Source organism: Haliotis rufescens, unplaced genomic scaffold (assembly GCF_023055435.1).
Source record: "Haliotis rufescens isolate VD_foot unplaced genomic scaffold, xgHalRufe1.0.p SCAF_5, whole genome shotgun sequence".
Lineage (NCBI taxonomy): Eukaryota > Metazoa > Mollusca > Gastropoda > Lepetellida > Haliotidae > Haliotis > Haliotis rufescens.
This window is the reverse complement of record NW_025964223.1, coordinates 14,527,521-14,543,173: the sequence shown is the minus strand read 5'-3', so window position 1 is coordinate 14,543,173 and position 15,653 is coordinate 14,527,521. Positions and strand designations below refer to the sequence as shown.

Genomic DNA, 15,653 nt, shown 5'->3' with positions numbered 1-15,653 from the left:
GTTGAAACACGTTTACCCCCAAAACACAATATCTGTGCTCATTATCAGAGTAGAAAGCATTGTCTTCCAAGTGTGCAAATTTCGACTGTGCAACCAAATAATTTGGCTGAACACGAAGACTTGTGTTATCACTAAGTACTAGTGATTCGTGGGCTCATGCTTATATGGTGGGAATCGTACATAGGACTGCCTTTGGAAAAAAATTCCTTGTGAATGTGGAAATGGCTATGTTGCTTGTATTTGCATATTTGTGTATGACGTCATGAATGTGTCCATTGTACAAGGTAATGACAACACTTTGAGAAAAACCCACGAGGGCAGTGTCATAGCCAGCAACACGTGTGTGGAGTGATTGTGATTGCAAAACATAGCCTCTCCATGATATGCCACTCTTTTCATTTTGCAAATGTCTCCAATAATCTATGATTCTGTTACATTCTTATTCAAACAGAATTCCAGACAAACCAGTGGTTGATACGATCTGTAACCTTAGTGTACGATGACATGCAGAAAGCGTCGGAAATACACTCCGTTGCTCCGTTGATAACCTTCCTACTATTATACAAATTATTACTCTCGGAGAGGTCATTATGCGAAAAGACGGACCAGGGTACCTGCTATAGGTCGAGGTCGAGGTCCAGTTAGGCCACCTCTGGGGGTGGGGCCTGTTATAGGTCGAGGTCCAGTCAGACCACCTCTGGGGCGGGGCCTGCTATAGGTCGAGGTCTAGTTAGGCCACCTCTGGGATGGGGCCTACCGTAGGCCGAGGTCCAGTTAGGCCACATGTGGGGTGGGGCCTGCTATAGGTCGAGGTCCAGTTAGGCCACCTCTGGGATGGGGCCTGCCGTAGGTCGAGGTCCAGTTAGGCCACCTCTGGGATGGGGCCTGCTGTAGGTCGAGGTCCAGTCAGGCCACCTCTGGGGTGGGGCCTGCTATAGGTCGATGGCCCAGTCAGACCACCTCAGATGTGGGGCCTGCTATAGGTCGAGGTCCAGTCAGACCACCTCAGATGTGGGGCCTGTTATAGGTCGAGGTCCAGTCAGACCACCTCAGATGTTGGGCCTGTTATAGGTCGAGGCCCAGTCAGACCACCTTAGGGTCCAGTGAGACTACCTCCAGTTAGACGACCAAATGGGTCGGGTGGTCAGGCTCGCGTCTTGGTTGAGTGTGTGGCACGGTACCCGTGTGCTCATAACATTAACCACTGGATTAACAGTCCACACGCGATTATTTGCAGGCATATTGCTGAGTGCAGCGTTCAACAACAATTAAACCCTGCCATAACTTAATGAGAGCTTAATAGATTCATTTCGGTTCTTGAGGTCATGTACTTAGACTTGGCCTGACACTTTTTTACCTGTTACTCTACTTTCGACTAGAGGCTGAAGGTCAGGTGAGCGATTGTAGGTTGACATAAACAACGCTTATCTCATTAACTCCGGGAATAGTCTGTGTGAGGCGGCTTGAACTGGACTTGACTTGCATCATCGGGTACGATAACACGATCATAAACATGCGTCAGTCCGCCGACACTTTCAGTGCATAGCCGCGGCCCTGTTTATTCACTCGCATACATACATTCATAGTAGCGCATGTTATATACAGTGAATCCCGTTAATCTGAAAAAAAATATTTTTTAAGGATACTATAACAATCTCACCCGTTGCTTTGGGGTTATTTAAGTATATTATATTATGCATTCAATGTGAGTGAGTTGTGTCTGGATTGTGGTGCTGTGGTGTGGGTGTGCAGGGGTGTTTTTGTTTGTGTGGTAGGGGTGGATGGATATGTGTGGTGGTGGAGGAGTGGGTGGGTGGGTGGTTGGGGGAGGGGGGTTCGGCGTGTGTGGATGTATGTGTGTTTGGGTATGTCAGTGTGTGTGTGTGTGTGTGTGTGTGTGTGTGTATTTATATGTACTATAATAAATAAATAAACAAATGTGTGTTTGTATTTGTATGTTTATGTATTTGTATTGGTATGTATCTCTGTCTGTTTGTATCTCTGTGTGTGTTTATGTCTGTGTGTGTATGCATCTCCGTGTGTGTATGGATCTCCGTCTGTGTATGCATCTCCGTGTGTGTATGGATCTCTGTGTGTGTTTGTATCTGTGTGTATGTATCTCTGTCTGTATATATCTCTGTGTGTATGTATCTGTGTGTGTGTATGTATCTATGTGTGTGTATGTATCTCTGTGTGTATATCTGTGTGTGTATGCATCTCTGTGTGTGTATGTACCTCCGCGTGTGTATGTATCTCCGTGTGTGTATGTATATCCGTCTGTGTATGTATCTCCGTATGTGTATGTATCTCCGTATGTGTATGTATCTCCGCGTGTGTATGTATCTCTGTGTGTGTATGTATCTCCGTGTGTGTATGTATCTCCGTGTGTGTATGTATCTCCGTATGTGTATGTATCTCTGCGTGTGTATGTATCTCCGTGTGTGTATGTATCTCTGTGTGTGTATGTTTATCTGTGTGTGTATACATCTCTGCGTGTGTATGTATCTCTGTGTGTGTATGTACATGTATCTCTGCGTGTGTATGTATCTCTGTGTGTGTATGTACATGTATCTCTGTGTGTGTATGTATATCTGTGTGTGTATGTATCTCCGTATGTGTATGTACCTCCGCGTGTGTATTTATCTCCGTGTGTGTATGTATCTCCGTATGTGTATGTATCTCCGTGTGTGTATGTATCTCTGTGTGTGTATGTTTATCTGTGTGTGTATGTTTATCTGTGTGTGTATGTATGTCCGTGTGTGTATGTATCTATGTGTGTGTATGTATCTCTGTGTGTATATCTGTGTGTGTATGCATCTCTGTGTGTGTATGTACCTCCGCGTGTGTATGTATCTCTGTGTGTGTATGTATATCCGTCTGTGTATGTATCTCCGTGTGTGTATGTATCTCCGTATGTGTATGTATCTCTGCGTGTGTATGTATCTCCGTGTGTGTATGTATCTCTGTGTGTGTATGTTTATCTGTGTGTGTATACATCTCTGCGTGTGTATGTATCTCTGTGTGTGTATGTACATGTATCTCTGCGTGTGTATGTATCTCTGTGTGTGTATGTACATGTATCTCTGTGTGTGTATGTACATGTATCTCTGTGTGTGTATGTATCTCTGTGTGTGTATGTATCTCTATGTGTGTATGTATCTCTGTGTGTATATCTGTGTGTGTATGCATCTCTGTGTGTGTATGTATCTCTGTGTGTGTATGTATCTCTGTGTGCATGTATCTATGTGTGTATGTATCTCTGTGTGTGTATGTATCTCTGTGTGTGTGTGTATCTCTGTGTGTATATCTGTGTGTGTATGTTTCTCCGTGTGTGTATGTATCTATGTGTGTATGCATATCTATGTGTGTATGTATCTCTGTGTGTGTATGTAACTCTGTGCGTGTGTATGTATCTCTGTGTGTGTATGTATCTCCGTGTGTGTCTCTGTGTGTGTATGTATCTCCGTGTGTGTATTTATCTCCGTGTGTGTATGTATCTCTCTGTGTGTCTCTGTGTGTGTATGTATCTCTGTGTGTGTGTGTATCTCTGTGTGTGTATGTATCTCTCTGTGTGTATGTATATCTGTGTGTGTATGTATCTCCGTGTGTGTCTCTGTGTGTGTATGTATCTCTCTGTGTGTATGTGTCTCTGTGTATATGCATATCTATGTGTGTATGTATCTCTGTGTGTGTATGTATCTCTGTGTGTGTATGTATCTCTGTGTGTATGTATCTCTGTGTGTGTAAGACAAAAAAAATATTTGCAACAAACAAAAAACTGATGACAATGTCACGAAACACAAGGAAAAGGGTCAGAATACAATATTGCTTCCTCTTATGCCTACGTAATGAACATACCTGTGAAGATCCGGGGTAGAATATGTTTATCCATGCTTTCCGTAAATAGATCCTATGCTTGTCGTAAGAGGCGACTAACGGGATCGGGTGTTGAGGCTCGCTGACTTGGTTGATTCATGTTATATCGTATCCCAAATGCGTAGATCGATGCTCATGATGTCAATCACTGGATTGTCTGGTCCAGACTCGATTATTTGCAGACCGCCAACATATAGCTGGAATATTGCTGAGTGCGGCGTTAAACAGCAAACAAACAAACAAACAAACAACGTAATGAAAAGCTAATCACAGTGGAGACAGGTGGCTAGCGATTGATAAGTGATTCCTAAAGAGGTACAAATCTTCTATTAAAAAATACAATAAAACTACAGATACTAGACAGCGTTCCTTATCTGTTATGCTTACGAAATGAACAGCTGATCACGGTGAAAACGGCTGATTCACGATAGATCAGTGGAAATATCGGTGACAATGGAATATGAGATGTTCACTTTCGGGGTTTTCGTTCATAATTCGTTGATGTCCGTTTCACGAAGAGCCGGTCAAATTATCACACGTTATCAAACAGTTTGTCTACCTTGAGCACGCGACACGAACGTCTTACCACGAGCATCAGATACCTGACAATGCTGTCATACCCTGTTAACAAATGACAGATGTTACAATAAACCAAACGGTTAATGAGTGAAGGCCTTACTACGCCAGTGTATCCAGCTATATGCCAGATGCTTCGAAATAATACCAGTGGTTGATAGTGTGATCAACGGTCAACGCTTTCGGCTTCTTATTACAAACAACCCGACATTGTAACCATCTCAGTATTCACTGTCACAAGCATTGCGCGTGTAGATCTATTGACTCCAGGAATCTTAACGCTGTGTGTAAACAAGGGGCCGCGGCGTTTATCTTTAACTTTAACACATTTTCCCGTTCACTTCGCCATAGATGCACAGGTAGGGTGGGTCACAACAGCAGGTAAGCGGGGCAAGGCCAGTCCAGAGGGCCCCAGAACTTGTTCAGACTAGCTGGATTTGCATGTCTCCTTGCTAATATATGTCCACACATCAGAAGAAATGCAAACATCACTGACAGATAAGCAACATGTCGGACACAGGCAAAAGACCGTACTATGACTACATAGTCATTGGTTGTGGCGGCATAGGAAGCGGAGCTGTCTACTGGCTCTCGAAGAGATCAAGATCTGGTAATTATGAACTTTTCCTGATTTTATGTCCAACATATTGTTAAAATGAACTCGATTAATAAGTCATTTAAAAGTGTGCTCACTGATTTTCAGTGATCCGTTCATCAACACCCCAACGCTAGTTTTGCATCTTACGCCCAATGGAATCTATTTCAGCGGATAATCGAGTCTCGTTATTCTCTGACGTTGGCATATAGAATCAAACTCTACTTGTTTTAGCCAAAATAGTACATATTTTAGCGTATATTCTGCAGTATTGTTTAATGACTAAAACCTGTATGTTTTTATGTTATTTCGGCCTCATCACTGGTGTATATTGAATGTAATGTATCGGGGAAGCTGTAAATGTGAACGGTATTTCAGTTATATATCGCCGTGATATTGCTGGAATATTGCTAGAACCGGCGTAAAACCATATTTACTCCCTTCTATATCGGCTTGTTAGCTGAGAGGACCTCCTGAAGACGCCCTTGATTAGGGAAACTGGTCTCCAAAAAACACTGTAGTAGTTTTCTGACTATGGGGACGCAAAACTACGTACCAGATTTCGGATTCTTCATCCGTGTCACGGGATGCTATAACACTAATCATTTAAACTAAACCAGCATCCATCTGTTAATCTTGATTATCGCCCCCGTTATAACAGAACTATAACAATAACCGTGTTTTCGTCGAAAAGGTCAACACATCAAAGCTGCGATAAATAAGCTGGCCTGATGTAATACAGCATGACAATTGTTCAAAATGACGCTGAACCAGATTCCCTAACTATGTCTTTCTGAACAAACAATTACAGTAAACTACGGTTATAACGAACACGCTTATAACGAACTGACGGATATAACGAACTTCCTTTTTTTGGTCCCGACTTTTTGCTGTAGTTATGCTGTATATATGCTTATAACGAACTAAGGTTATAACGAACTAAAATTAGTAGTCCCTTTGAGTTCGTTATAACAGTAGTTTACTGTATACAAATATAGAGCACGGCTGGCAAAATTATCTGACAATTCCATGCAAGGAAAGCAAAGTCATTCCGGGATCCACTGGTTTTAAGTTTGCTCCGATCTGGATCCTTCGTCAGTGAACACCATACCCTTGTTGGAGTTTTACCCATGAGGTAAATGTCTACAACCCACGCGGTTACATACTAGTAACTATAATAGTCTTCATTAGTAGAGTAACCTAGTGGCTAAAGCGTTCGTTCGTCACGCCGAAGGCCCGGGTTCGATTCCCCACACGGGTACAGTGTCCGAAGCCCTTTCCTGGTGTCCCTCGTCGTGATATTGCTGGAATATTTCTCACTCACTCACTCGCTCTTCATTTAACCCAGATGACTAACTATAATCAATTGGTGTTGTAGTTTTGGGGCTAGAGCAGTTCAAGCTTGGTCATGATAATGGAGGTTCGCAAGACCACTCACGGATCATGTAAGTAATACATTTCCTAGACTTAAGTGTACTGTTCTATCACCAGGGCTAGTTGTACAAATGTTTTCATTCGGACTGTATACAGGAGAGGTGAAATGGAGTTTAACGTCGCGTCCAAGATTATTGCGCTCATATAGTGACGTACATGCACGTGTGTGTGTGTGTGGCTGCTTGTACTAGTTCGGACTGATGACGATTTTATAGTGCTTGCCCACTGAGATACCATTCCGCAGTTTAACATGAATACCCCACTCAGACACAGTATACTGACTCCGTGCCGACCAGTCCTTGTTTTAGCCCCTTAATGCCGGGTGCCAGATAGGGTAACTACAAGTATCTTTTAACGTCTTTTGGTATGACGCGGCCGGGGATCGAATCCCGGACCTTCCGCACTCCAGGCAGACGCTCTACCACTAGACCACGGAGGCGGTCCATACTGTACACAGGATCCATATAGGATACATTATTTTAGTGGACTGTCTAAAACTGTCTGCATCACATAATCAACTACATCATCCCAGAAACAGCATAATTATAGACTTCGCCGAATAAATAGCTGCTAAAAATAGTTTTCATCTATTTCAGCCGATTGACATACCATGAGGACAAATATACCAGGCTGACTCCGCACACATACCCAGCGTAAGATCTTTCTGCTATTACACTATTTATTATGCGCCCACACTATGGCATGAAATTAGTGTTTCCCATATGCGTCAGGCTACTGTACACGCCTAACGTACTGATGACAGGTTTGGCCCCCAGAACAGGCTTGTTGTAAGAGGCGATTAAAATGAAAGGGTACTCACATTCGTTTGTTTGTATCCCGACAGCGTTGGTCGATGTGCTTAATTCAAATCAGTGGCTTATCTGGTCCAGATTCATTTACCTACAGGGCGCCGTCATATAGCTTGAACTTTATTACATTCCTCTCAGTTTTCTCTGATGCAATAATGTGGTCGACGAAAATAATACTCAGGAGGCGACTAAACACAGATTAAGATGGTCAACTGAAGTAAGAAATATTGATAATTATACCAAACTTAATACCAATATTTGAACTACTGTTGATAATGATGTCAATTACCTGATTGTCTAGTCCAGACTCAATAGTTTACAGACCGCCGTCTTATAGCAGGAATGTTACCGATTGCGGCGTTAAACAACAAACGAACTAATGTTGATACCAATGTTACGACCACACAATGCCATTCAGAAAAACACCGAGGTTTCAACAGGCTTCGATCGCACACTTTGTGTGCTGGCGATTCGGTGCCTCGCTCTGGCAGTGTGGGTTCGAATCCCGGATGGGACTCAACCCCCACCCCATCTGTACTTTACTAAGAAAGTGTTATTCCAAATATAGCATTTGTTACAGATACCAGTGTTGATACTAATGTTGATACATATGTTGACAGATGGGAGACAATAGAGAGGGAGTCCGGTCTCCAGGTGGTGTTCAAGACGCCGAGTCTCCAGCTGGCCAGGCGAGGCGAGGCAGACCACATCATGGACATGTATGCCCAATCCATGGACAGAACCAACATCAAGTAAGATTTAGCCCAGCTGTCGAAATACCCGCTCCTCCTTGTTGAAATATATATCAGTACTTAATGTTATCGATCCTTGAAGATCCGGGATAGAATAGGTCTTCAGCGACCCATGCTTGTCGTAAAAAGGGACTATGCTTGTTGATAGAGGCGACTAACGGGATCGGGTGGTCAGGTTTGCTGACTTGGTTGATGCATGTCATTGAACCCAATTGCGTGGATCGATGCTCATAATGACAATCACTGGATTGTCTGGTTTAGACTCGATTATTTAGACCGCCGTCATATAGCTGGAATATTGCTTAGTGCGGCGTTAAGCAAAAGCATACAAACAACATAATGTCATCAGAAAGTACCATTTAGCTGCGCGTTCCCCTTCAGCTACTTCTCATCACAGAATCAGCATCTTTTGTTCCTCATCTCCCTGCTTCAATTCAGGATTTCTAATATATTTTTTTAAGGATTGTATCAAACGTACACGACTGTTTTTTATTAGAAACATTCATATTCATGAAGGTGAGGGGAAATGGGGTTTAACGTCGCGTTCAGGATTATTGCACTTATATAGCGACGTGACTGCACGTGTGCGTGTGTATGTGTATGTGGCTGCTTGTACTTCTCCGGACTGATGACGATTCAAAGTGCTAGCACACAGAGATACCATGCCGCAGTTTAACATGAATACCCCACTCAGACACAGTATACTGACTCAGAGCCGACCAGTCCTTGTTTTAAACAGGGTACAGGGTAACAACAAATACCATCTTTTAACGTCTTTTGGTATGACGCGGCCGGGAAACGAACCCCGGACCTTCCGCTCTCCGGGCGGACGCTCTACCACTAGACCACGGAGGCGGTCTTCATATGCATGAATGATGCAAACAATAGTATGTTCTTCGTGGACCTAACCATGTTACATACAAGGTATATAAGCATTTTAGATGTATTGAACCTTCCACACCCTTAAAACATTACATTAAAATTCACTGTCAGAAGAAGTGAAACATTCATTCGTTAAAAAACCAAGAAAATTAAATACACTATCATTTATTATACTATCGGGAGCGTGTAATGTTTTTTATTACACGATGAAATGTTTCCGTCAAGTATTCAGATAGATTTATCGCACCTCCACAGATACGAGAAGCTGAACAACAGGCAGGTGATGCAGCGGTATCCGCAGTTCCGTGTTGGTCCTGACATCGTGGGGCTCCTGCAAGAGAACGCTGGCATCGTGGACGCTGCTCTGGCTAATGCGGTCCACATCCAATTGGCCCGCGGGAATGGCGCTACTATCATAGAAAATTGTCCGGCTACGAGGATAGGTCGAGCAAGCAACGGCAACGTTGTGGTAAGTGTTGCTCACTCACTCACTCACTCACTCACTCACTCACTCACTCACTCACTCACTCGCTCGCTCGCTCGCTCGCCCATCCACCCACCCACCCAGTCACTCACTCACATTGTATACATGCAATGGGAAACAGAGACGCAATCAAAACAGTACAAACACGTTATGACCAAAGTTACCTACCCGTGAAGTTTCCGGGGTAGTAAAGGTCTTCAGCAACCAATGCTTGCCGTAAAAGGTGACTATTCTTGTCGTATAAGGCGACTAACGGGATCGGGTGATGCATGTCATCGATCCCAATTGCGTGGATCGATGCTCATGATATTAATCACTGGATTGTCTGGTCCAGACTCGATTATTTACAGACCGCCTTCATATAACTGGAATATTGCTGAGTGCGGCGTAAAACAACAAACAAACCAAAGTTACAAGTGTTGTGTTTATGTTGTGAATGAGTATTGTTTTACACCGCGCTTACCTTTTCACCAGGACTTTCGGCGTGACGTGCGAACGCTTCAACCAAACTATCCCACCGCTCGGCGATAGTCTAAAGGGCTAATAAGTAAAAATTGATATGCTGACATGTCATCTGTGTTTTTATATCGGACCATGAACAAAGACAACGAATCGATAGGTCGGCCAATCGTTTCACCCCTAACTCTCTCTATGCTTGAGGGGGGCACGGGTGGCCCAGTCGTCTAAGGCGCCGCGATTCGCTGTGCAGAGTTGCGTCCCTTGGGCACGCCAGAAACCTATGATTGTGGGTTCGAATCCCGGTTCTCCCCGATTATGTTTCTAGGTTTGTCAGCACCATACCCGTGCTCGTGGGTTTCACCGAAGTGGTAAACGTCTGAGACCTGCATCACTTCGGGCTTTCCTCCCACATTAAGCTTACACGCCGTGATATAGCTGGAATACTGTTAAAAGCGGCGTTAAACCCAACTCACTCTCTCTATGCTTGATCATTGCAGGTATACACAACGAAAGGATCCTTCGAGTGCAAGAGGATTATTATCACTGCCGGAGGCTGGCTCAACTCAGTGCTGGGAACCATCGGCGTCCATATCCCCGTCACAGTCACCCAGGAGCAGGTGTCCTACCTCGGCACGCCCCACATGAAAGACTTCACCATAGATAAGTAAGTCCAGCGACCATCCTGTGTCATGCACGGCTGTCAGGTCTTATAGGACGTAGCACATGTATAGACAGGAGCATCCATTAATGTTTCTTTCTTTCTTTTCTGTTTAACGCCGCACTCAGCCATATTCCTGGTATATGACGTCAGTCTGTAAATAATCGAGTCTGGACCACACAATCCAGTGATTGACATCATGAGCATCGATCTACGCAATTGAGATACGATGATTTTTTTAAAATCAGCGCGTCTGACCACCCGATCCCGTCGCCTCTTACCATCTATTTATGTCTCAATCCTCAAACCCAGCAACTTTCATCAGTGACCCACTGATCCTCGGAATTCGCGGCGCAGGAGGCAAATGAATCTGACATTATCTGATTATGATCCTTGGTTTGTCAGCACCGAGCTCGTATGTTTCAAGAAGTGATAGGGGCGGTGGGGTAGCCTTGTGGTGAAAGCGTTCGCTCGTCACGCTGAAGACCCGGGTTCGATGCCCACATGGGTACAATGAGTGAAGCCCATTTCTGGTGTCCGCCGCTGTGATATTGCTGGAATAGTGCTAAAAGCGGCGTAAAACCATATTTGTTCACTCACAAAGTGGCAAATGTGAACGACAGGCGTCAAGACGCTGTTAACAAAGTGTGGCGTGAGATTCAAGTCTCTCCCATCAATGCAGTGAAACCTATCACCAGACTGATGATCTCTTTCAATCATTGCAGGTTCCCTGTGTGGTATTTCCATCTCCCTACCTACGACATCTACTCCCTCCCCATCCACGGCAACACGGGGACGAAGATCGGGATCGATGCAGGAGGCCCTGCCGTTACTGCCAACACCAGGACATTTGACCCCGACCCTGCCAGAGAGAAAGTCTGCACTGACCTTGTAAAAGACATCTGTCCAAAGGTAGTCCCAACTCTGGATATGTCTTTTCACGTTTTGTTTTAAACATTCCCTTTGTTGTAACTGACGTTATTCCTAGCCCTGCGAAATATTAAACAGGTTGCTATGTCTCACCCAACCAAAGAATAGCTATATTATAAGATTGTAAACCTTGAAATTAATGCGAGCGTGAATATTATGGGAAAGATGCGAGTGGTCTTTGCTCGAATTAATTAAACATCGCATTTATGTCTCAAAATTACTATCAACAATAAGACGGCCTCACTTAACGTTTTGGATAACAGAAATACCCCTGGACTTAAAAACAACCAACCATGTATATTCCATTCGCATTCATACTGAGTCGCATTTTTGGCTAAAGTCCAGTAAAACCAGTAGTCTCCTGAAACATGTCACAAGAATGACCCATTGAAGAGATTAGTGCGCTATAAGCCATAGCTGAAGTGTCTTAGCTGTTGTGGATGTTTGTATGTGTACATAAGCCTTAAACAGGGGATCAACGTAATTTGGGTTCAGCGACACACGAATCTAACACGATTATATTCCACGATGTTCCCTTTTCAATAATACTACAGAGCTCCAGATAAGCTTTTGGTGTTGTGGGTATTTTACCCGTGCATTTTAAAATCATTGGGTATCAGTAATTCTATCTGGGTATTCAAATTTCTGTTACCCACTAGTTTTTACACATGTGGGTATTGAAGTTAAATATTTAAACACTATTCATCTAGTCCATGCAAACTGGTGTCGTGTGGGTTCGAGAGCTTTACAGGACTCAAAAATACCACGATACTTCCACAAGAAAGTGTGAAGGAAAATGATCATGATGTAACTGTCATCGTGGAGTTTGGCAAGGTTGACGGAATGCCTGTTTATAATTTCAAAATAAGTTGCTGATTTGCTAATCGAATACGCAGGGTTACTTCACAATATTTAGATGATACGCACAAGTTTTATTTTTGTAGTGTATCTGTAATGTTCGTTGCGTATTTGATACGCTTGGATTCTATTTTAATGCGTCTTTCTGCATTTCTGATGTGTATTTCACGCAGATACGCAGCTTATCTGGAGCTCTGATACTAATTTTCAATCATCTTGCCAAAACGTTAAAAGATATATATTTGTCCACACTACTGTAGCTGTTCTTTCCACTTTCAGTTTGACGGCCCTCTGCTCTACACCAAAACCTGCCTCTACACCATGCCCCCCGACCGGAGCTTCGTCATTGACACATGCGCGTACAAGGGGTTCCAAGATGTCATTGTTTGCTGTGGGGCTGGACATGCTTTCAAGTAAGCAATATCAAGGCGGGGGACAACATAAATGGGCACACATTATACACATGAAGATCCGGGGTAGAATAGGTCTTCAGCAACCCATGCTTGCCGTAAAAGGCGAATACACTTGTCGTAAGAGGCGACTAACGGGATCGGATGGTTAGGCTCGCTGACTTGGTTGATGCATGTCATCGTATCCCAATTGCGTGGATCGATGCCCATGATATCAATCACTGGATTGTCTGGTCTAGACTCGATTATTTACAGACCGCCTTCATATAACTGGAATATTGCTGAGTGCGGCCTTAAACAACAAACAAACTAACCTTTCATCGTGTGTTTCATTCCAAATCAAGTGTTCCATAGGGACATTGATAATGAGAAAAAAACAGTCTAAATTTTTCGACGAAACAGATTTCATTGGGCGTAAAAGGCGTGAATAATAATATGATTGGCTCACTGAAACTCAGTGATGACATCAGGTGTTCGCATCCCATTTCTCTACGGTGTTCGCATCCCAATTCTCTACGGTGTTCGCATTCCATTTCTTTACGGGGGAACACGAATGCAGTGATCGAATCAAGCAGGATCCGGGAGTTATGGGTTTGACTCCCAAAACCTCACCGTCATTATCCTTGGTCTCTCAGCACAATGTCCGTGCTATATATGTTAAATGTCTACGACCTGTATCAATTTTGGCTTACGTCCCAATGTGTAATGACGCCCTGTTTCATAACTGAAATACTTTTACAAATTGACACTAAATACACCACATTAAACTTTCCACAATATTGACCAAAAGACGTTAACAAAATGGTACTTGTTGTTACCCTGCCTGGCGTCAGCATTAAGGGGCTAAAACAAAGACTGGTCGGCTCGGAGCAATAAACTGCGTCTGAGTGGGTATTCATGTTAAACTGCGGCATGGTACCTCAGTAGGCAAGCACTGTTACATCGGCACACACACGTGCAATCACGTCGCTATATAAGTGCAATAATTTTGAAAACGACGTTGAACCCCATTTCACCTCTCTTCAGGCAGCACCGACATTATTACCAAGTTGGTTCCATTTCCAAACATTGCCCCCTGGTTTTGCTAATTTCGTGGCCACTTTAGATACAAAATGAAAACCGTATTGCATGTTTTGCAGATTTTCCAGCCTGCTGGGCAAGATCCTCAGTGAGCTGGCATTAGACGGCAAGACACAGTACCCTATTGCGGACTTTAACATCACCAGAGATGCAATTCAAAACCCGGATACAAAGAACGTATTCTACCTGGGGTCAGATGTTGAGGCCAAACTTTAAGTCTTCAAGTCTTCACGTCTTCAAATCTTCAGCCATCCTGTCTACCCATGGAGTATATGTGCTTAAGTGACAATTGAAGTTTATCAAAATCATTGTGTTATGGTTTGCTGCCCGGAATATCAAATCTATACTAATCTAGTAAATATGTACGATGTAACCTTGACGTTTTCTTGCATTTATAAATATACGTAAAACATGTACATTGTGTATAGTGTGTTGACATCATTGATGTTTAAGCCCTTTGTCTTACCATGTAATATATTAAGGGTAATAAATATGAACGATCTTAAAAACCTATTCGTCTATGCTTTCATTTGTGTCCATCCTTTATATCAGCCGAAACAACCAGAATAATCGCCTTTTAGGCGTGTTGATATCTGCCTAATTCAGGGTAATAAAGAGAGAACCAAAACACAATTGGCAACATGAAATAAAAAGAAATAATACATCGAAATTTATAGCGTCTATAAGCAAAGGAACAATACGCAACAGAGAAAAGGCCATCTTCCCAAGACAAGAGAGTTAACTGACTTTAAAAGTCCAGGTTCCACCCTTGCCGAACTAGGCTGGTATTATAGAGTTACATTTTGGCTGGACTAACGAGTCTATGCATAGTCTGAAGTATTCACGTGTGGTACTAGTGCACCTGATGTACGAGACACCACGCTGGGCCTCAGCCGACCCCACCCCAGCACAAGACCTGGAAACACAATACATGATTCCCCAAATATACCAGGTATGGTTTAACTTTTCCATTGACCCTATTTGACTTTTTTTTAACGATGAATCGATTGATGTAAAGACCACTACGTTGGCTAAGGGTGTACATCTTCCCGAGGCAAGAGAGTTAACTGACTTTAAAAGTCCAGTTTCCACCCTTGCCGAACTAGGCAAGAATTCCTGGGCTCTCCTTTAGACCAATCAGATTCCACCTCTCGTATCATTTGCATTTGCTTGAAACAAAACAGTGGCGCCAATCAAGACGATCTGATCGATAATCAAGGTCCATGTTGTGATAGAACGGGTCTAACATCGCGCAATGCGTGAGCACCTTGATTAAAAACATGAAAAGATTCGGAAAATATCTGTTGACAACGAGTTAGCGGTGCACATGCTTTGCAAATCCTGCAATCGACCTAAATCTGCCGGATTACGATTTCGATGCACGATTTTGATTGGACTATTTATAGACTCGTTAGTCCAGCCAAAACTCCATAATACCAGCCTAGTTCGGCAAGGATGGAAACTGGACTTTTTTAGTCAGTTAACTCCCTTGACTTGGGAAGATAAAGGGTGTAACGATGAATCGATTGATGTAGAGACCACTACGTTGGCTAAGGGTGTAACGATGAATCGATTGATGTAGAGACCACTACGTTGGCTGAGGGTGTAACGATGACTCGATTGATGTAAAGACCACTACGTTGGCTGAGAGTGAAACGATGAATCGATTGATGTAAAGACCAATACGTTGGCTAAGGGTGTAACGATGAATCGATTGATGTAAAGACCACTACAATGGCTAAGGATGTTACGATGACTCGATTGATGTAGAGATCACACTACGTTGGCTGAGGGTGTAACGATGAATCGATTGATGTAAAGACCACTACGTTGGCTGAGGGTGTAACGAT

The 15,653-nt window shown here is 43.3% G+C and overlaps 1 protein-coding gene across 1 annotated transcript; it reads left to right on the top strand.

Moving 5' to 3' along the window:
• Positions 1–4,823: 4,823 nt before the first annotated feature.
• LOC124138281 (monomeric sarcosine oxidase-like) lies at positions 4,824–14,314 on the top strand. Its single transcript, XM_046504866.2, has 9 exons — positions 4,824–5,062; positions 6,426–6,492; positions 7,078–7,134; positions 7,911–8,042; positions 9,180–9,393; positions 10,365–10,531; positions 11,251–11,437; positions 12,593–12,726; positions 13,863–14,314. The coding sequence occupies exons 1-9, from the start codon at positions 4,960–4,962 to the stop codon at positions 14,017–14,019; spliced, it is 1,218 nt and encodes a 405-aa protein (XP_046360822.1). The 5' UTR covers positions 4,824–4,959; the 3' UTR covers positions 14,020–14,314.
• The last annotated feature ends 1,339 nt before the right edge of the window (positions 14,315–15,653 follow it).